General features: G+C 39.4%; 1 protein-coding gene across 3 annotated transcripts in view; it reads right to left on the reverse strand.

The window, feature by feature from the left end:
* The window catches only part of SATB1 (SATB homeobox 1), a 77,107-nt gene that overhangs the window by 30,494 nt on the left and 22,950 nt on the right, over positions 1-23,663 (reverse strand). For all 3 annotated transcript variants that reach the window (XM_009288599.1, XM_009288597.2, XM_009288596.2), the window contains 3 exons: positions 17,814-17,925; positions 14,692-15,146; positions 5,713-5,925 (listed from right to left, as the gene is read on the reverse strand). In XM_009288599.1, the coding sequence (XP_009286874.1) occupies positions 5,713-5,925; positions 14,692-15,146; positions 17,814-17,925 (780 nt within the window). The remainder of the gene's footprint in view (positions 1-5,712; positions 5,926-14,691; positions 15,147-17,813; positions 17,926-23,663) is intronic.

Consider the following 23,663-nt stretch of genomic DNA (forward strand, 5'->3'; position numbering starts at 1 on the left):
TGAAGTTGAAAAAAAAAAAAAAAGAGATGACTCCTATTGCCCTATTGCCTTCTGTTGATGTTGAATTAGGAAGTGAACAACAGAAAACACTAATATCTGCATCAAAATGCCATATCAGCCCAAAGAGCTTCAGGAGAATGAAAGTCTTAAAGTCATAAAATGATGGGTTTGGGGATTATCAAGATGTTGTTCACAGTCATATCCTCTCCCTCTCCAATTTACATCATTGGCCAAGTATAAAAATTCTTCCCCCGCCTCTTAACAATTTCTCTTCAAAGATCAGGTATAGACTGTGGCTGGACTAGATGGACCATTGGTCTGCTCTGGTCTGATGAATTCCATGCAATAATGCTAATTAACCTCTTGGAGAATATCCATACATAAAACTGTTTCATAATTTATACATAGCAAGCATCTAGGCTGTTGTGTTGAATTTAGAATTGAGTTCAAGACAGAAGCTGTTTGAAGCTGGGTTGAAAAAACACCCTCCTCCTCAAAAAAACCCAACAGAAAACAAAAAAGCCCCCAACAGTGCAACTTCAGGACTTGGGAGAGGAGGTGGAAAAAGTATTCATTTTGGAGAGAAAAACAAAACAAAACATAATCTCTCATCTCATCCACACTTAAGCACAACCTCTCACCCCACCCACACTTACAGCCACATTTTCTGTTTAGGAAAGAAACCACAGATCAGCTAAAGTTTTTTTTGACAGTAACCAGATTTTGCAAACACTAACTGAACAGGGGAGCATTATTTTACAAACACAACACACTGAGAATCAGAAACTCGTTTGGCCATCCTCCTATCACCAATCAATGTAGTCATTTAGAAAGACTTGAAAAAAAAACCCGTAACACATCCATCCCTTCCTGGCCTGCCCAGATATATATCTTCTCATCAAATAAGACTGGTTACAGTAGCAAGAAGTTCTGGGTTAATTCAATTTTCCTAAACAAAGGACAGGTTGTTACAGAAGGAATAACCAATCTGAAAAGGTTTTCACAAACATGGAAGCTTATTTCTTCCCCATCGAAACTGAAACAAAAAAATCTTTTATAACACATTCTCATAAGTACTGTTTTAGCTTGGGAACAAAAATCTTCTTTAATCCTGGTTTAGCTTTTAATATTACATCGTACATTAAAATTCATAAAGTAGTTCATTCCAGGCAAAACAAACTACTTTTCAGTTCTGCTCTGCAAATAGCACAGGAGGTACAATAAATGCTGTTGCTTTCAGAACAGCTTTTATCAGGACAAGGTTTACTACTCCATTATTACAGTGGCGCCTGGAAGTGCAGTTATAGTTAAGTGTCAGGGTTTCCATTAACTCTCGTCCATGGTGGTTTTTGCAGGGGGGCGAGAGGGTTGCATTTATTATTTTGTTCATTTTTACTTTCATTAAAATGCAACTTGGCACAAAGACTATCAACCTAAATCTCAAATTTTGCAGACTTAAAAATAAAAATTTTGCTGGGGGTGACGTATGACATGTGCATGTGTGTGAACTCTAGGGCTCCACCGTCAAGTTTCATGGGAGCTGGTGTTATCGAGAGCTCCTTGCAACTGAGGTTGACTGGTCCTCAAACACCAGCAAAGCAGTGTCCTCCTCAAGACCAGTCTTTCAAGAGTGACATCCTATCTCTGGGACCCAAGCTGAAATTGCTTTAGCATGAAGGAACTGTATCTTATCTGCAGTCAGAGGGAGGCCAGGATTATATTTATGAAAATGAACGTTTTTGTCAATTGAGTACCCAGAACCATGACTCATGCAAGATTTGTGGATACTTCTTAAAACATTGCTTTGTTAAAATTATATTCTGCTCTCGACGTTACACGTACTCTGTTTTTACACAGGATGATGATGGGCCCCAAGAGTTACCACAAATTTTCTTTGGGCAATATGGGTGGTAAGAAGGTATTCTTCCTCAGTTCTGCTGAAATGGAGATAACTTGTCCTGAGAAGGAAGCATTCATAACTGTAGGATGGCTAACAAGCTTTAACCAAAATATTTCGGAAAAGAAAATCTATGACTTGGTCACCTGTCTCCACCCTCCCCCCAAGCTGTACTAAGGAGGAGGGAGTCCTCTTCCCCCCAACCCCCGAACTGCCCCAATGAGAGGGAGAGGCCATCCCTAGCACCTCCCTGGGGAACTCCATCCACTCTGAACATAGCTCCACACTCAGTGTCCTCTGAAGTATCCCCACATCCTCTTGTTCCCACACAACGTATAATAGACTTATCCTCTGAACTTGACTTAGGGATACCCAGAAAGGACCTCTGTGGGGTGATCTGCAAGATGAAGGTGTTGAAGAGGGGGAAAAAAAAAATTAATAAAAGAAATAGAACAAGAAAGGACCTTTTTTCCTTCCTTCTAGGTTGGAGAGGTTAAACTATGTCTCCATGCAGTACCTACCTGATGGAGATGCTAATATTTATAAATTCCACTGCCCCAGGAAAGAGCCTGACAGACAGGCTTCTGCCCCAGGAGGTGGCAAGACGAACAACATCCAAGGGAAAAATTCTTGTGTATGCCATCTCCTCGCACTCAGTCCACCAGTATGGAAGATAGCAGCAGACTTTTACAACTTGACCAGCTTAGAGGGCTATATATGTATCCCAAAAGCTCATGCATTAGAGGCTAATGATTTCAATTAAAAAAAAAAAAAAAGTAAGATTTTGGGGTTTTGTTTAAGTCAGAGAAAAAGGGAGAAGTAAGGGGGACAAAGACTTTCTTAAAGGCTTTCAAAAAAGAATTGGAAACAATCCAGATACATTAGCTCAAGTAGCAACTAGTAAGAATGCTGTAAAAATGAGATAAATTCAACACAGTTTCTTCTAACTCACGCACCAGGGTTTATGCTTGGTGAGTTCCTACTAGCCTATCAGACCTCCAAGGTCACACTTTCTGTTTTTGCATGCAACAGTATGCAAAATTCACACAGAACAAGCTCAGCTGCTAAATGGTTAAGTCTGCTCTACTGTCTGGCCACCAGTTGGCAACACAAAAATGCAAAATAGATCCTTTTCAGGATGTTTATTTTCACATCCTTCTGAAACTGATAACTTGCAATTGCAAAATAAACCTTCATGTGTGGCATATTAGCTCCCATTTTTCATGGTTTCATAGTTTAATTGTTTCAAATGTTACACTGGTCTAAAGATTTAATATTAAATACGTTGGCTCTTGCGTAAATTCTGTTGTCAGGATAAACGGTCTGTTTTGTCTTTCAATAGTTATCCAAGAAGCTCACAGCTAAGCTAGAAAAATATTATGCTGTATTCGTGTATAGTGAACTTTAAATAATTGCTTATAATAAATTTAGTAGTAAGGACGCTAGTAGTTTTATTTCCTTAGTATCAAATATTCAATAAACTGTGGACATTTTGGGGGAGTATCAGAGTAGTAGTTTGCATTAATAATTTTGCAGTATCCTGACTATAATTTATTTCTGCTATGATTTGTAAAGTTATACTTGCCAGTGCAACAACTAGAAGAATTGCATTATTATTTCTAGCATTAAGTATTGTACTTATGTTACCAACACGGATATTTCAATTTTCAAACTTAGAGCTCACACTTAGTAGCAGGTGGCAAGTGCTACATGCGTTTATAGGTGGGTAATGCCAGCAACATGTAAAAAGGTCGCACAGAATCCCAACTCAGAGGTTTCTACATCCTCAGTCCATCCACTAGGTAAAGTGCATATGTTTTGCTGAATGACAGAGAACAATATAACAACTAGAAAAATAACTGTTTTGTTCTGTAGACCTCAAGTATTAGTATAGAAAGTTTCCTTGTCAGCCTGTTTTCCTTTTGAAAAGGATCAAAACAAAACCGTATGCTGTTTCCACTTTGAACTGTCGCGATGAGGTTAACTATACTTCTGACTCCCACTAGAAAAACGAAATGTAATTATGAACAAAAGCACAGTAGAGACAGATAGATCCTCCCCCCCCCAATCCCTAAATTGGGACTTCCAGTATGTTTTGCCAGTTAAGAAAACCCCTAAGTCTCACTTTCTTTCTGGCTGCAAGGGATTTATACAGTTTAAAGTGTGAATTAAAACCAATACAAGGACTACCTCTGACTCGACATCCTTCTGGAAAGTCCTGTAATTAACTCTGTTCTTTAGCTGTGAAATTGCCCAAGACCACTTGAGACAGAGTGAGACATTACCTTGGCAGAAAGACGTAAGTTAAGAAGGAGGGTTAGCCTTTGCTCTGAATTACCTGGGCTGTGGGAGCAGGTACAGATATTAAAACAAACTCAAATGTTATTTCAAACACAGTTATCTGTATTTAACTATTTCCCACTAAAGCATTACTATGTAAATAGATTCTCATCCTTTATCTTGAAGAGTATCTGTAGTGGATTTCACAGACTAAACTCAGTTAATGATAACAAAACTAGACCATTAGCAGAGTCTGTTCTTTCTGCTAAAAATTTTTTCTCTCCTTGTGAAAAGTACTGCCACAGGTCAAAGTGATCTTCTGTCCTCCCTTTTCCTACCATTTTGTTATTCCTTACTTCAGTGTGGTCCTTAGCATCCATTAGCTGCAGGAAAATTAGAAAAATAACCTGGAGGAATTTATAGCGTTCAGAATGGGTACGGAATACAGTCATAGGCACATGCCTCAGCCTGGTTAGTAAAAAACTGCTCTGTGTTTATACACTCAACCATCACAAAATTCCCACAATCCCAAAGTCTTGCTTTGTATAGCAAATCTGGACTGTGTATACTGCACGATTCCCACATATCTGTAGATCAGTTTGTTTTGTCCTTGCATAGGTACTTGAGCCTATGCTGTGTCCTTGAGCCACAGCAATGCAGAGTATTTCAGAAAAGGTATGCTGTTTTTTGGAGTGTTTCATTCACAACCACATTTCTTCTTTGTGGAAAACCTATGCATTCCTATGGCTCACACCTATATTTCCCACATACCCTAAAACCAGCATCAGAGTTCCCTTGACAGATACAAGGATTACACCATTGAATTTCTGGATCCCACTCTATCAAACTTCATAATTTTGGGAGAGTTAAACCAACACTCCCACTAGATTTTACAGAAATCAATAGGCGTTTCATTTGAACAAATACTAAATGAAGCTTTAATGAACATATCCCAATCTTTCAGAGCAATGGATATAGCAAGCCTGTTATGTTACCCAGTTGTCAGCAGCTCGACCTAGTGAAAGCGTGCCCAGCTTTTTGGGATGGAGTCTTCTTTCCCCCATCCCTTTATTTTTACCTGTTCATTTTCTGGAAGATAATTTTTAAGGCAATACGATGTACTCATACTTCTGCTTTCATTCACACTCAGTTTAGTGGTCCAAATCCTTCAAAATCCCTATTTGAACCTCTAACATTAAAAACAACGCCTGAGAATTATAGGAGAAAAAGACAGCTAAAAGCCAGCATGTTCCAGGCCCAGTAAAGCTCGTATCTCAATAAAACAAGCAAAAAACTCTGTAGGGGCCATAATGGATAGAATTTATCTTAAAATGAGAAAATAGGTAGTAATAAACTGCTACTATCATCCATTATATTTCTTAAATTTAATTTGTGATATGCACTGCAAATAATGATTCTACCAGCATTTAAAAAATGCAACAGTAAAAGCTTTCTTCTTTTTAAGAAAGGTATCACCCAGCAGGACAGTGAGAAAGCACAACAAGCAAATGCAGAAGACAGAGAGAGTGGTTTACTTGTGGAGGCCGGCTGGGTGGTGTGCTTATGAGAGGCGCGGGCCCCATTGCAGAGGCTGCGTTCAAGCTCCTTTCCCTTTCGTCCTGGTAAATTCGATCTCGTTCGGCTTCTGGCAGCTGCAAGAAGTTCTGCATAGCCCGAAGGTTTACCAGTAAGGACTGCGAGGCAGTCTTGGGATCCTCTTCCTTTCGGAGGATTTCTGAGAGCAAGCCCTGTAGGGAGGGAGGAAAAAAAATATGCTGGAGAGTTAGCCTAGGAGGAAAAAAAATACGCTGGAGAGTTAGCCAAGGTAAGTGCCTGTAAAACCGCGCTCTGCAAAGCCACTGCTTATCAGTCCTCTTTCTTCTTTCCACTGGGCTGAGAACGAGAGCAGCAAATGCACTATTCACTCCACATAGGAATATATTAATGGCAATTTAGGTAGCAGAGAAGAGAGCCTCAATTGTACCCTTAATTTTATTAAGCATCTGTTTTCCATACAACATAAACTGAATCTGCCTAATAGGTCTCCTTCCTTTTACTGGCTTAACTTGCCATGAAATCTTTCACAGTCGCCAGACAAACACAAGACGTTAAGAATAAGTGAAATACAGATAGTCCAGAGGCATGACACTGGCGTGTTCTCAGGCTTCCCAGACAAAACACATAGCCAACCTAAAGAAACGGCTTTCCACATTTCTAGCAACTTAAACAGCTTTTTGAAAGGAAGTGGTATTTCACAACTAGTCTGAGACGATAAACTCACAACGTTCCTAAAGTACTGCTTAACTGACTCAGGTCCATATTTTTTATAAGTCAATATTTTGAGAGTTGTATATTGGAGTTTAACAACAAGTGAGGAAACTCACTGTTGGATGCTCCCCCTCCTTTGCCCTTCTCCTCCTCCCACCGTCCCCCTCTCCTCACTAGGACAACCCTAATCCTCACCCAGTCCATCGCCTGGGCTATTTATTTGAGCACTTGCTGTGCAGGTCCCATTTCCTAAGTCCATTTACCATCGTTGTTGTCCTTTGACCACTTTCAGAGTCCAGCAACGACAGATAAAAGCGAGCAAGGGGAAGTGGGAGGAAAACAGCATACAGGGCATCCGTAGCAGCGAGCCAGAGATGGGCAGGCTGCAGACGATAGCATGCCGCCAGCAGCTTGTACAGACCACACCATGTTTCCTACGTAATCATTTCATCTCGGTTCTCAGCAATGGAGCAGGCCTGGCGGTCTGGGACACCTAATTACTCTAAAAGATGAAATATTTATAAACCTGTGAGTGCAACTAGAACTTTAATGTCAACAGGTTCTTGAAATCTCCCCCCTGCCAAATTCTCTTTTTAAATATGTCAGGCATACAAAATGCTCTACTGTCTTGAAGTAACAAGGCGGTGATAAGAAAACTAACTTTTGCAAAAGCAAGTGTGAACTTCTTTTTTGAATAAATGCTGTTGCCATGCTGGGACAAGGAGAGGGTTGGTATGGTAGGCTTTTATCGCTAGTCTAACACGGGAACATGGATGTAATTTTAAAGGAATAACACAACCTAATGTTTCTTTTCCTAAAGAATGTTGTTATTTGGGCTAATGGAGGGGTGAAGGGCGGGGTGGGAGGGGGAGGCAATCCTGACTGAAGTTATCCATTCCTAAGGGAGTGCTACAGAAAGCTACGGCCCAAGCATCAGGTCCTGCCACCTCTGTAGGGAAGTCTGATGCTCACAGAGAGTTGTCACCTCTCCCAAAGGTCCTACCCTATCGGGCAAAAGCACCCTAACAAAGGTGCTGTGGCAGAGCCACTGGTCTCAGGCAGCTGTGCTTAGGCAGGGTCAGAGCCCACCCAGTGCAGCTCTGAGCTCTGCATTCGCCCCGTCACCCCTCCATCTCTCAGGGACGATGAGGACGGAGGTGCTAACCACTACACTGGGGTCAGTGTGGTCCTCATGGCCCTGTCTGTTCCTCCACACATAAGAGGGAAATGGGATGGAAAACACAAACAGTCTTTCCAGCACTAAGCATGAAAAATAATTTGGACAAGGATTTAAAAAAAAAAAAAAAATCCTGCAGGATACTTTTTTACCACTATTCTTCATCCCTCCTCTTTTCTGGTATCCAGTCTTTATCAGATGGTAAACAAATGAGTTACAGACAAAAGTGGCATTTGGGTGGAGTATAAGTTTTAAAATTGTCTTAGTGATTAGTCTAATAATGAATTTACTTATTAGCAAATATGCAAATTAAATTCTTGTCTACCATTTTTTTTCTACTTCTGAGTACTCAAACCCACAGTTACTATTCTTTGTCAGTGGTAGGGTTACACAACCCATCCTCCAAGGGAGGCAAAAAATGATTTTGTGCCACTGAAGGCAAAGCTGTCTGCAGAGCACAGGATGTATGATGGAGGTGTAAACACATGTGATTTCTGACTGCTACTGTGCTGAAAACAACCACACCAGGATTAAAAAGAAGAAAGAAAAACTAAACTCAAGTGGACTGATCATTGGCAGGAGAGGAGACTCCTTGCTAACAGCCAGCCCACTGTCAACCACAGGAAATGTCCTTGAAAAATACTTCAGCCATAATAGAAAATATTTGCTCGTACAAGCCTTTGCCACATAGTGGGCAGCTAAAAAAAGCAGAAAAGGCTGTTTTTCTTGTATAACTTTTCTCCCCTCAGTGAAATAAGTAAACAAAGAAAATTGGTTTCTGTATTTTTCCTGGGTTTGTCAGTATAACCATTGCTGCAGGACACCTCTTGGTGATCAGAAATGCCATTAAGTATTCATTCCCCTCTCCTTCCCCGATCACTGCCATGACTCTTTGCATGAGCTGGGAGCAGAGCAGAGGACACAGATGGGGAGAGAGGAGGGGAGATGAGAGAGTGGGGAGAAGGCAAGGAGGAGGCGTTTGCTTCTAGGAGCTTTGAACCTAAAGGTCAGAATATGTGAGGAAATAACATGAAAAAAAAGGTGCAGTACCAGGTGCAGGCAAAGTCTTACAATACAGTTTGCCCGCTTCAAATATTACTTCATTGCTACTACATATGCTTCAATTTTCTGAGCACCAAACTTCAGCTAAAGGTTGTTAGACAAGATGTAAAATGGAAAAATCCTAGAAAGAAAACATCAGCTCTCACATCCTGCCCCATGCTGATGTGCAGAGATTTACTGTTCGTTTTACCAGGCTTGAACTGGTTTGCCAAGATACAAGTCTTGGTGTGATCTTCTGATATTGTACCTCAGGTTGCATAAAAGCTAAATACTGTTTTGCACAGAGCTTATAAACACCATCAGGCTGAGAGTCCTCCTCTCTGTTCCTCCCCTGTATTCTTTTCTCACTGGATATGTATTTTCTTAAAATGTTACCAGGTCCCATTGAAAAAAAGAAAGTTTACAGATCATCACAAGTCTAATTCATTACTAATTGCACAAAAATGTTCAATAAATATTATCAGGGCTTTCAAAAGCTAATTATGAATTCTTTAAAACTGGAGATAAACGAAAGTGTCTGCCAATGTGAACAAAAACACTGCCAGTCTGGCCCCCAGTTTGTCTCCTGTTTGAACGTAATCGCTGATTCAAATAGATTTTATCAGCCTGATAAAACTTCAAAGCTCCCAGAAGAAAAATGCAATTTGCCCAAACCTCCCCAAAACATGCAGCACATCCCTGAACGCTATCCCTCTCTGTTGCAGGGTGCTCCCATCCCATGTCCAGGTGGAAGATTATTCGCAAGCTCCACCCACAAGCCTGGATCCCTGCCAAGTAAGTTATAAGCAGACACATTTATCTATGCCGCTTAGTAGCAAGAGGAGAGCTGTCATGATAGTGTAATAGCACCTTTTTACCTTTTATTCAATAGTGATATGGATAGCGTGCTTTTTCTTAAATTACACTACGAAGAATTATATGAATACAGTGGCAATTTCTGTTATACTTAAGCAGGCAAATTTCTCTCTACCACATAATTTACAGAACTCAAATTCAATAAAACATTACATGATGGTCCATTACTGTTATCAATTTTGAATAATCCATCTTCATTTTTCATTTTACTGGAAAATAAAGTGTGCCAAAGACAAAGTGGAAGAAAAAAAAAAGTGCCTGAGAAGGTGGTTTGTGTAAACTTAGATTTTGTTTTAAAATTACACGGAGCCGTTTACTGCATCCAAGCGTTCTCCCTCGAAATAGCAATCGCCCAGAATTAGCATGAGCACAATCCTAAATACACAGAAGTTTTCACATATGAGAGAAGGCATTACACATGAACGAAAGGCAATGTATCCTGGCAGCTAATATTTTAAACAAGCATGGGGGTGAAGTAGAAAGGAGGGGGAGAGAAAAGGTATCTGGCAGAAACACTGAGAAGTACTCAAAAACCTTGAGATGAAAAACTGTCACTGGTGGGAAGAAGAAAAATTACAATAGTCAGACGTGGCAAAAGCAGCAAAAAGCACTCCCCCTCCTTTCGCGAAGATGGAGCCGAGAGGTCACCTCCGTACAGCAGCACCCGAGTTCATGCAGCAAATGTTATGGTTGAAAGTGTACACAAACAGAGACAGGCAGCCCCGAGTTACAGTTCCAACCACAACCATGACTAACACAATTCCTTGCTCGTACATACATGTCACCCTGCCATGCACCAGGTTAAGCTACGCCTTCAAGTCAAATGTCAGACTTGCCTGTGGGAACCCAAGCTTTCCGCTTCCTGACTCATGTTTACATTTACAAACGCACACAACAGAAACGGTAGAGGAGTTTGTTTATTTGTTTAGGGCTCCGAAGGTGGTTCAGCCGAACAAATGCCGATGCTCCGCTCCAGCTCTCTCAAGAAGAACAAAACAGAGTAGAGAACCTCCCAGATTTAACTGCAAATCTGGGGGGGCCGGCTGAGCCTCTCTGCTGATGGGAGGCTGCGGCAGAGGCTGGCGCGGGGCACCGCGCTTTGGGAGGCTGCCCCGGTGCATCGGCGCCGTCACCCCGCAGCTGCTCGGTGCCACCCAGGCTAGTAAGCTGATGACAAATGCCATTTTCTGACTAGCAAAGTGCAGGAAAAAACTGAATTCGCTCTTTCAAGAGAGCGGAGGTGCCTGCACAGTGCACTGACATCAGCTGGAAAAAATACTACGTTTATTAATTCGGCCAAACGGCAACTGAAACATAACCAGCTCAATTTCCTGAAATTACCCTAGCAAATATAGAGTGGTACACACATTTGGTAGCCATGCTTGAGGTGAAACTCGGATCTGCTAGCACAAATCCTGACTCAACAAACTTTTCCATGGTGCACTACAAAGAGGTGCTAACAGGATTCAATTTGTTTCTTTGCAGCCAGTGAACTGGAATCGCAACTGCTGAAGGACAAATAACACTTCAGACCCCACTGTGCTCTGAAGCCCTCCTAGAAGGACCACTGTGAAATTTGTCATGGGGAGAGGTGCTCCATCCTCCAAAACCACTTCTGCTCCCTACAACAATTGTTCTATTGTGCCTGGATAGATGCTAATTTTCATTCAAGTTATAGCTTTCTGGACTCCTCTTCAATTAAACTTTGCAAGGCACATTCCTGAGAACTACACATTTTTGAAACTACCATTCTGAAGTTAAGGATAGGTGGGAAGTTATCCAAGAAGATATTAAGGACACCTGTTCAATTTTCTGAGGTGTGGCTGACGGTTTTTTTCTGCCTCATAAATAGATGACAATTAAAAAAAAAAAGACACCCTAGTTTTCAGAAGTAATTTTACCAAATTCTTTCCTTTGGGCTGGGAGGAAGCAGAAGTATTTCTAGTCAACGTTTTTCCCCCAAATCAAAAATTCTTGGAAATTAGGGCCAAGTGTTGAATTACCACACTAAGCTGGTAGAACCCCCTCTTCCCACCCAAAACCCCCATCAAATTCTGTATTCATATTGCAGAACACAAGTCTGTAAAACAAGAGGTGCCAACATCTTCAGCCAATTCAACCAAAGTCCATTTTTATTGCCAAAACATTAAGCTAAATTACTCTTAGTTTATAGTTCACTTCCTTCCTTAACTTTTACACTGAAAGCAAATCTCTCCCCTCATCTGAGACTGTATATCGACATCAGGGGTTTTTTGCACAGAACTCCTAACCGATTTCAGTGAGATCTGCTTTCAGAAACTGATGGCATGATATAGTCCCTGGACACGGCTCAAATATGCTTATGACAGTTTCACCAAAGTCCATTTTTATTGCCAAAACATTAAGCTAAATTACTCTTAGTTTATAGTTCACTTCCTTCCTTAACTTTTACACTGAAAGCAAATCTCTCCCCTCATCTGAGACTGTATCTCGACATCGGGGGTTTTTTGCACAGAACTCCTAACCGACTTCAGTGAGATCTGCTTTCAGAAACTGATGGCATGATATAGTCCCTGGACACGGCTCAAATATGCTTATGACAGTTTCAAAAATGTCAGTGGTAAGCCTGAGTTAGCTTTTTATCTCAGAAAACAGTAGATGAATTTAAACAAGCATTTTCACTTCCCTAAAAAAAAAAAAAAAAAAAAAAAAAGACAAGAGATATTACATCAATATTAGAAAATAACATCTAAATAACGTCAGTTATTAAAGTGCTGCCCTAATTTTAGTTAAATGTGATGTATCCTTGAATAACCTGAGATAAATTTCGAAGTACAGCAAGCAAAACAAATTTAAATGCTTTATTATAAGAATCACAGGTATCTCTACCTGTATTTATACTTGGACATTAGCTGTTACTGTGGGTACAATTAACAATTTTCAGTTTTGCAAAGGTGAAATGCGCCTACAACAAACTCCTCCGGATTTCAATGGGGCTTCGCTTCATATTAAAAGTATGCTGAGATAGTTCTTGGCAACACTGAGGCTAATATTGCCTAGGCTCCTAGTATTTTTCCTTTCTGTTCCCTACGTTTGCCACAATACATAACAAATACTGCAAAATCTTATGTAGCTAACTGCAAATACTCATTTGACTAGCTAACACAATTTGTAGGGTATAAGGATACTACTCTGTGTTCTTTCAAGTAGATTTGGTTGAAAATTGCCAAAATATATTACATATATATTTCATATCTGTTCATGGGATTTGTTTTCAACGTTCATTTTGGGGTTTCCTCCCAGTTTTGGGTCACTTTGAACACATTGTACCAAGATGGTTAACCACAACGTCTGTGGAAGAATTGAACTTCAAACAAATATTTAGTAACATTTGTAGTAAGAAAAATATATAGTAAACAGGAATCAGTATTTGCACTAGAAATCTGGTTCTACAGTTGCATTCATCACATCTCAAGAGCATCTTCTTATAGTGTGTCATATAAATTCAATGTCCAGTCAGAACCAATTGTCCTTGTATTTCAGGTAACAAATACTGTTCATGCACAAATGACAGACACCAAAAGCTGTATGCAAAACTAGCTGACAAAAAATGAACAAATTACTTTGGAGGGTGGAGGAAGCTGAGAGAAAACAAGCTGCTTTTAGGCAAGTCTGAGAAAGAAGTAAATATCTAATAAACTATTTATTTTCTGAGTTATTTGCTCAGCTTTTTGCCCAGGTAAGATGGCAGCTGCAAACCATGGTAACTTGAAGCTACTATTATTATTTCATATTTATAATACTTTATAGTATCAATAGTTAAAATATTAAACATTGTATTAAACGAAACTCTATGTCACTTATTTGTAAATATAACAACTGACTCTGCCTGAACTTAACTTACGTAAGTAATCCTTGCATGAGTTCATGTATCCCATGAAATTTGGTATGAAAGACCCAGATCTTGAAAACCTCCACTGCTGTTAAGAGGAAAGACACACACACACACACACAGAGCTCTACAGAGTATTCACACCATGACTCTACTTTCTTTTAGCTAAAGGAGAATGTAAAAATTTTTAAGGCAATAATAATTCAGAACGATTACAATTGACATGCTGATTCAAACCTGGTACCAGTGCATTTGAAACAGAATTTTTATTCTCTAAGCTATACAGGGAGAAGCATCAACATTTCAAGACAAACCCAAATTATGTTTGGTTTTTTTTTACTATATTCTACAATGGACAAATATTTGTTCCTTAAGTTTAAAAATGTGGAATCAAAGCAAAATTACCTCTGTCTTTTTTAACTATTTCCTTTTAAAAAAATTCCTATTTTATTTTCTGTTAAAACAGACTTCTAAAATTTTGAGATCTTATTATTTGCATTGGATATACTGACACTTCTTCCATAATTTCTGCTTGATTAAATTCCATGCAACGTGGCATTAAGTTAAATTCATAGAGCAGAATAAATTATAACAGGGTTAGCTTCTAAAACAGGTGTAAAAAATAACACATTTTAGTGTTACTTATCAGCTTTGCTAGGGCTAGTTTTTTCTGCATTGAAGAGCTGAAGTATATGTTCTGACGTGGACATCGGCAATCTCAGCAACTACTGTTTTTGCAACAAACTACAAAAATACATGAAAAGAGTAGATGATCTAAAAATAAAGCTTTTATTTTTTTAATCTTTTCAGAAGCCTGAAAAGATGTTATTAAGACTTTCACTAGAAAATAATTAAAATAAACACAAACAAGAATAAAAGTCCATCTCGGGTACACCTGTAAAAGATGACAGGTTGTTCAGTGCATGCACGTGGTCAGTACGGGTATACCTTTGCAACACAAAAGGCAATCTGTTGGGTGAATGGTTCTGCATAGAGCTGTTCATGTCCTTTCCAGGAACGATTAAGATATTCATAAACCGTCACAATTGGAGAGGAACCAAGGTGTCTGTAAGAACAGCGGGTATTGCCACAAACCAATCACTGAAGATTTCTTTGCTGTGTCAATGTGGACACTGGTCCTGCAAGGAAGTGTGGTTCCTTCACAGGAGCTACGTGACAAGGCAGAAATGAGGAGAGAGACTTAAAAGGTGACAATAACTAAATAGAGAGAGAAAGAAGGGACTCTTAGATTTTAAAAAAATAAGAAAGAAGACTACTGACCTGAGTTCGGTTAAAAGCCACACGTGCAAATACTGCCTGTGAGATTCCTGCTCGTTTCAGTTCGTCACGGACCCACTGGTAGATTTCGGAAGACACCTCTGTGTTTGTTGAGACCTGCTGCTCCAACGGCTTGTTCATGGATCTACTAACAGGAGGAGGGTGGTTCAAGTACTGTTGGTTTAAGGACTGCTGGGCTAGAAGTCTGTTCACTGCATACTGCTGGTTCAGCAACTGGGCCATTACCAGCTGCTGATTTACCAGCTGAGGGCTAATGGGAGTAGATACAAGTCCAGGGTGCAGGTTTGGAAGCGGGGTCCGAACTGATGGTTGACTACCGTGAGAAAGCTGAACAGGGGATGGAGGCTGTTCGGCTGTGTTCCCTGGGACCGGCTGCTGACCGAAGTTGACATGGTTGGCACCTTGCTGGGATAGTTCAGAAAGGCTATCCATCTCAACTACGGTGGAAAAGAAACATTGAAAAAGCCAACATAAGACTGAAAATCACAAACTTCACGCTCCCCGCAAGATGTGCTAATAAAAATAAATGTAAAATGGCACATTTACATTCAAGCTTACTGCGCTCCCCAGCCTAGCTCAGCAGGCCCATAACATCACTGTTGTGGCTATTTGCCTTCAAAATTTACCTACAAATAATGGTGCAGTTAATATTTTTTTTTTTAAAAAATCCAACAAACTGCCCATCATCATCACTGGGCCCTTGGAGGAACCAGCAGAACATCAGAGGCAAAAACACGTGCTGGAATCCAGGTATGGCAAAGGAGTAACTTCCTGAGAGTTTTGCAAAGGCGCAACGCAACCGAACCGCGATCGTGCGGCTGCAGAGCGCACCCCCACAGCGGTGGATGCAGGGGACTTCAGACAAGGCAGCAAGCAACTAGAGAGGGGGCAAAGACGAGAGATGGGAAACCACTCTGTGCGCTGCAGAAGATGCGGGTGAAACGGTTAAGTGCATCTGCGCAAAGGGTAAGGAGGGCTGTTAAGGGAAAGCACACCCCGACCAGAGAGAGAAGCCCCTGGTGACTGGTTTTGTTCCTCCCGTGGTGTCCCCGCCATGACATCCGCAGTTCCCAGGCACTGGAAATCTGTAACAAGCAGGGTGGGGTGTGGACCTCCCCATGCTCTGCTAATTTCTAGATGCTGCATCAATTGTATGGGACTGCTAGGAACTAGTATAATTTATGTAAATTACACAGATGGGCTGCTTTATCTTGCAACCATGTATGCATGGTTTTTTTCAGTGACTTGCAACATGGTTGATTTTTTTTCTTATATTAACTCATCTGCCTTGACACACCCTCCTTTTTAATTAACAACACAGTTTTTTAAACTACAAGAGTTCTTCCAGCTCCCCTCTTGTGCATGAAAAGACAATATAAAATAACTGTAGGCTGATGTAAAGGAGTCTCCTTCTTATCAATGCATGTCACTTTTTCATTTTAAACAATCTCAGTTCTAGAGCTTTAGCAATGCTGGTCTGGAAATAGCTTTAAGAAAATATGCTTTATTTAAAACCCAAGCCTCCAGTATCTTCACAAAAGTGTTGTAACAATTTTTTTCTTATACTAGTAAAGCATATTTTTTTAAAAAGGGCAGTGTCTGAGCTTTTCATAGTAATTATGATCTTCACTAACAGTCATTCAGTGCAAGACCACCCTTTTCTCCACAGAGATGAGAGCTGGAAGAAGAAATCGGCACCTGGATTCCCACCCACAGCCCTCCCTTCCCCCTCTGTCCTATCATGGGCAGAAATTTAAAAAAAAAAAAAAAAAAAAAAGCAAGCGGGTTGTTCTGCAGAGAGGTCTGGTGCCCATAGCCTGGATCAGTCCCTCAGCGGAGCACCCGCTGCTCCTCATCTGTGTGGCTTTGGGGGAAGCATGGCCTCTCCCCCCAGCATTGGGTTACACAGGAATACACACACACACACACGTGCGCGCGCACGTTTCCTATGCACTGGTTTCATTGTCCCCGAAGGAATGGATGGTGAACCTGTCTTGGCAGATCGTGTAAGGCAAATTTTGCAAGGGTTTCCCCATGCAGGAGCGCTGCAGCAATGGAGGTGGGAGAGGATGCTGCGGAAAGGTCACCCGCCCATGCAGGTGCTCTGCTGCCTCGCACACGGACCACCTGAAACCAAGTGAAGTCTTACTTCACTTCGGTGGTCTCAGAAGAAGGGTTCAGTGTGGCACAGAAGGTACAAAGTAGATAAAGGAAAGAAGCTGCCTTTTTTCACTAGCGGAAAGTAGAGATCAACCCAAGTGGGCCATTCACTTGGAATAGTAATTCAAGCAATTATCACAAAAGTGATGCATTGTCTTCATTACAGCCTTAAGCTATAAAAGGCAAGGAACCCGTTTTGGTAGATGAATGATTTTGCTTCAAATACTGAAAGCTAAGTCAAGCTCAAAATTCAATCCAAATTGAGGTCCTATTTCTTCATTCTGTTGAAAACTACGTAGAAATTTTCTGACATAAAGTGTTCAAAATTATGTTAACAGGTTTAAGAACTAGTTTTTAAAAGGGACAGTACAGAAAGATAAAAGGTATTACAGAATTAATACGTCCCACTGATGGATTTTTTTTTTCTCCAATAATTTACTTGTGCTTACTACAAAAAGCAAACAATTGTCACAACAACTATTTATTAAAATGAATTGAAATCAGGGTCCCAAAGTTAGAGAAAGATATGAATTCATAAAATTATAGCATTCTTGTTGGAAGGCAGTGATAGTTATAGAAGCCTGTTTCTTTAAATATACATTAGCCAGAGCAAGAAAAAAATACACACATTAAAAAAATCAGCCCGTCACAGTTCCAGGAACAGGTTTTTTAAACAATTATTCTGGGCGGTAGAAGATCTCTGGATTTACAAAATGACAGCTTTACATCTCTGGCAACCCAAGTCAGTTTGGCTGTTTCAATAGCAAATATTTATTTAAATGAATTCTTTCACTATATATGTACTTTCTACATCTACTCATCAAAAGCGTCCTAAACTTATCGTGAAGGAACCTGGCTTCTTATATGACTGTGACAGACCTCAACGTGACACATAATGGTATGTATCCACCATCACAGCAAATTTTTTTTTTTTTTTTGCTTACCCATCATATCTTTTGCCTTCTTGAAATGTTTATACCACCTTCCAAATTCCTGACATTTTGCTGCTGAGACATTTGCATAGTAAGTGCTGTTCACAATGGAAGAAATCATACTCTGTGTGAAAAGGGGAGAAGGAAAAAAAAAAATCTGTAATACAGAGCAGTACAAGTCAAAGCACAAATTATTCGAATTGTTGAAACCATTATATTTTTAGAGTTTGAGAACCATATTGCATTTTTAATCCTATCGTCCAAAGCCTTTTAAAAAACTCATTAAATGAGCATAAAACCAAACCAAGGTATATTGTAAATGGCAGCAAAAAAAGCAGATGTACTAAGGGAAGAACAAAGTTATCGACCAAGAAACATCAGGCAATGGGATGGGCTCTGGACGGAAGATGCTAATCTTGAAAGTGCGTTTTGTTTGTACTATTTCTGCTTTTAAATTTGATTGACCCTTCACGTACCCACACAAGTTTACAGGCGTACAAATCCTACACTGACTCCAAAAATGCAAGCAATGCCCCAAGTTACCTATGCCCATTCCCTTTGTGCCACTTATCACAGGGCAGACCCCAGAAAATCGTAGCATGAAAGTTTATCTGAATGACCTATTAGTAGGATAAAATAAGGGGGTTTATAGTAGAATAAAATATGTATGTAACAACCCAAAATGAACCCAGACTTGCTTTTCCTAAACAGGGTATTTTAAGTGATTTGCAGAAACAGGCTTATGAAAAGCTCTTATTGTCCTGTCTAATTCTGTAACTGAATATTAGCTGTAAAATAGACCAAAGGATGATAGAAATGATTTTTTCTCAAAGGTTCTCGAGATATCAGATAGCTACAGTGAGAAATTTACCTTCTGCTCAGTTTTGACCAATTTTAAAATAGTGGAATTTACAATGCATGAAACTTTCAGTTCCAGTACATTCTTTTACAAAATCAATTAAGACTAAGCCTTGCAAAATGCTCCAACTTGAAAATTATACTCAGTATATGATGTATGAACAACCAAATTAGCAAATATAATTTCAATAGACTGAACTTTGCCACCGTTTAGATTTCTACGTGGAAAGTAGTGACTTTTAGCTTAACTACAGGAATTGTCCAGTGTATTGAGAAAACAATGACAGTCAAGAAGACAAAGCCCTGATTATTATGTTTCTTCGCTATTCAGCATGTAACATTTAGCTATATCTGTGCTGTCGTAAAATCGATGTATAGCGTCAACCCTTTGTTACACAAACTGCAATAACCACTAGAAGAAAGAGTTTGGAGTAAAAATGCAATAAATATTACTATAAGTCTTCTTTTACAAGGCTAGTTCAGCTTCTGAGTAAAAGTACCTTGATTATTGATCTTAGTGACGTTTATTATAACCATTTTCTAACATATTACTCAGTAACATGCTATTTGTGGAGGCTCAGAACTGCTAGCGTGAGGCAGTATTATTTATGCCAAATGTGGATACCCTCTACTCACCAGGCAGCTATTTTAATGTTTCTCTGAATCACCAAAATTCTTACCATTCCTTGATATTAATCTGGCATTTCTGAAATTAGCTAGAAGCCTTTTGTCAGTGGTATAAAAGGAGAATGAAATCTTAATAGACTACTGCAACTTTAGCCCGAATGACCTGAAGCAAGCTCAGCTGAACCCAATTTCAATTTCCAATATAATAGCAGTATCATTAATGTCTAATACTTACAAAATTATTGTTTGAGCTCTTTTACAGATTAAACCATTTTAAACAAGGGCACATGATACATAAGGCGTGATTTAAAAAGTCCTTTGAATCTGAACTGGTAAATTATATGAATGCACAGTTACTGTACGTGCAAAACCTGCAGACGGGCGTGTGCAAAATGGGGAACTGCACATGTAATGGGCCACCATCCCGTATTAGCTTGTGCATATTTTGTGGATGTCATTTAAACTTCAAGGTGGTTTTCCCTCATTTTACTTTGCCCCTTTCAGATGTCTTCTCCAGCCCAAATAACTTCAGTAAGTATGAAAACATGTATATGTAATGGGCCCATCCCGTATTAGCTTGTGCATATTTTGTGGATGTCATTTAAACTTCAAGGTGGTTTTCTCATTTTACTTTGCCCCTTTCAGATGTCTTCTCCAGCCCAAATAACTTCAGTAAGTATGAAAACATGTATATTAATAATAATTTTAGTAAATTACCTATTGTTGATGGAGATATTTGTCTAGGATTTCCTACTCCTCCCTTCCATGTCATTTTACAAAGAAGATACACCAATAAAATGGCAGGTTGTGACATCCCCTGCTTCATTTTACTTTGCCCCTTTCAGATGTCTTCTCCAGCCCAAATAACTTCAGTAAGTATGAAAACATGTATATTAATAATAATTTTAGTAAATTACCTATTGTTGATGGAGATATTTGTCTAGGATTTCCTACTCCTCCCTTCCATGTCATTTTACAAAGAAGATACACCAATAAAATGGCAGGTTGTGACATCCCCTGCTTCTTCAGGAATAAATTTAATGCAGTTACTTTATTTTACAACCAAATAGGGGACTGGTCTGTTTAAGTAACACTGCTAGGAATTTTAGCTTCTTTGACACAATGTGAATTTCAGGCTCTGATGGCTAATATTGGGATTTTACTCCAGCTCTTCAAAGTAGATAAAAAAAAAACCCCTCAGACATTATCAACACATTTTAAAATGAAAATTATCCTGCTTTTTCTTCGAGAACACTTCATGCAAGCATTCAAGTGATATTACCTACGCTAAGAATCCTCATCAGGAGGAATCAATGATTTATTTACTAATTCACTGAAGGCAAAATTTTACAAGCCAGATAAAATATTACTACCTTGTTAACTCAGAAAATAACTTGACAACATTGAATTTCATTGTTTCTATGCTTTATTTATTATGTTGTCATCAAACCTGCAGTCACGTCAGTACAGAGAGATGCACTTTGCTATAGAAATTGCTATATAATTCCTATTGCTGTAGAATTCCTGTATGTTTTAATGGCAATCTACATATATGAATGCCCACTATGCTTAGGGCCTAAAACTGAAGATTAACCCTATGAGTTAGTGGTCTTCAGAGATCCACGATCCAGACTGGAGGAATATTGAAATTCTTCTTATCTCCCAGGTCATTACACGTAAGGAGCTCCCCATGTCTTGGCTTATACTTATCAATAATCAAAATGAAAACGATTTTATTTGAAACACATCATATTCAGGTACTACTGTACATAGGCATTCCTTATCTGTGAGGCACAGAGGCAGATGCTTTCCATGTACAAGGATGACGAATATAAATATATCATACAAATATTCAAATGCATCACATTCGTCACTCATAATCTGATTTCTTTTTCACATGTCGCAAAAAAACCTGATAGAACACAAAAACTGGTTGCAGATCCGCAGTCTTAACATATCTCCTAGAAGTTTATCCTTGAAAGTAAGTTGCGAGACATCAAGATCCCAAATTTCCCTCTTTCCCCTCTCTCCATCCCTCCCCGCCCCCAACCACATCACTTGCAGCCCTGTTCTAGGAATCTCATCTGAAATGGTGCCACCTTCACAGAAATCCCACTATTCTGGAATGATACCATCTGCTGCAGCCCAAGTGCTCTTTTTTTAGCCAAATAAGTTAATTATAATTAGGCATCCAACAACTGTGTGGAGGTAGGGGTAGAATTCGTTCTGAAGTTCAGCTGAGGTTCACCCAGCGCAGTTTGAACCAAATCCCATTCTCTCAGGAAGATTAGATACCAGAGATTTGAAAACCAGACACCATCATTTCTCAAAGAAGTTGGGGAACTCCCTGGGGAAATGCCTTAAATCTCAACCAGGACTCTTTTCATATGCCTATCAAATAAAACCTGATAAAACGGTAGCGTCAGGCACCTTTTGTATTGTGCCAGAATCTAATGCAAGGTGCTTCCTGCAAGACACGGGAAGGACCCAAGCCTTTCGTGCCGGCTGGTCGCTGCAGCCACCGCTGCAGGTGCTACAAGGGAGGCATTTCTGACTCATTGCCTCTAACACTGCTCTCCAACCAGGTGAAGTATTGTTCGACTGTCGCTAAAAGTATACTGTTGTCCTTTTTGCAAAACAACAAAAACAATGTTAATCAGGTTAATTCAATCATCTAAACCAAAACTGTTCATGCTTTTCTGCCAAATCAACCAACCACAGCAAAAGCTGTTATCAGTGATTGCTCAGCTTCCAGTCAAAAAGCTTTTAACCCCCACAGTCCCAAAACTTCCCCTAAATAACCTTAAAATTATTTTTATATGGGCAGAATGAGGTTGTTTTCATGCCTCATGAAGGGGTAGTTGGGCTGCAGTATTTACACAGAACAAATACATGCTAACAGACTTAGCAGAGAGTAACAGACAGAACAGCTTCCTAAAACAACTCAGCTGAATTAGATATTGGGAATTCCTTTGCAAATGAAATGTTTCCCTCAAAAGGAGCATAGTAACCAAAACTTATTTAGGCCTTCCAGGTTGTTTAACTAGGAAAAAAAAAATCCAAGCTTTTTTGCAACTCATTCATCAGTGTTTAAAGCTTCAAGCCTGCTCAGTGGAAGGGGCAAGGGCTGCAACAACTTATGTACACAATTATCTAAATACGATTAAACAGCTGATGGACAAATATTAAACTGGAAAATGTATAGTCATTTCAGCTTAATGTAATCCTCTTTCTGTAAACACCCAAGATGATTTTTTTTCAACCAGAACAGTCCTGACATCTCATAAGCCTAAGGGTGAATAGCAAGAGATTGTTTTTGATAGTTATAAATATTCAAAAGACATGCAGACCATCTGCTTTCATAATACAGGTAAAGCAAGACTGAAATGGTGACTGCTGTATAAAAATGGTTCTTTTAACAAAGTCTTCCTCTCCTCGAAAACTATAAAGACAGATGTCAAAAACTGTTTACACAGGGTAATCAGGAGCGTGCAAAATGTAATATTCCTTTTACACACAGTGCTTGCTAAAGAGATTTTTTTTTTCTTTTTCTTCCCATCTGTGTGTTGCAACACATTTCTACAAGTTAAAAACATTTTTTTCAAACAGAGATCTCATGAATACCCAAAAACATGCTATCTGGTTTCTGAATGCTAATTAATTTCAACTAAGGAATCTGATTTTTTTTCTGTAGGAAGGAATGCATGCTTTTGAAATGGAGTACTTCAACAATAACAGACACTGAAAACAGAACACCCCACAAGTTTAATTTTGCACTAGTTTGACACTGGCTATTTTCACAACTGTTTTATATTCAAACCCGCATCTGCTAAATCTGGCTATAAGACAGACAGGAACTATTCTCCTGCTTTTCAAATGAGATTTTATTTATGTTTTACTATTTATCAAGTTTTTCAGTATAAAGCCTTGTAACAACATAATGGTTTTGTCAAGTGGTAAGTAGAAGATACCTCATCTTCCAAGCAGAATATGAACAGTGCTGCCCATAAACCCTACAGTCAATTTTCAGAGCTGAAACACTAATCTTGACAGTAACCTTTTAATGTATTATATTAATGGCACAGAGGCTTTAAGCACCTTTTTTATAATTCTCAATAAAATGAACATTTACTGAACAATCTGTCAAACTACTGGCTCCATTTTTTAAAGCCAAACTTTTAAGGCTCTATTCTATTTTGTCTTCCATAAATCCTCCACTTCACATCCCTAGACACCAGCAGGGTAGCATGTGCCAATGCCGCAACCCTAACGTGCCTTTAGGCTCTATTCTATTTTGTCTTCCATAAATCCTCATCCTCCACTCCCTAGACACCAGCAGGGTAGCATGTGCCAATGCCGCAACCGCAACCTGCCTTT

This window comes from Aptenodytes forsteri, unplaced genomic scaffold (assembly GCF_000699145.1).
Source record: "Aptenodytes forsteri isolate BGI_AS27 unplaced genomic scaffold, ASM69914v1 Scaffold9, whole genome shotgun sequence".
In the NCBI taxonomy this organism is placed as follows: domain Eukaryota; kingdom Metazoa; phylum Chordata; class Aves; order Sphenisciformes; family Spheniscidae; genus Aptenodytes; species Aptenodytes forsteri.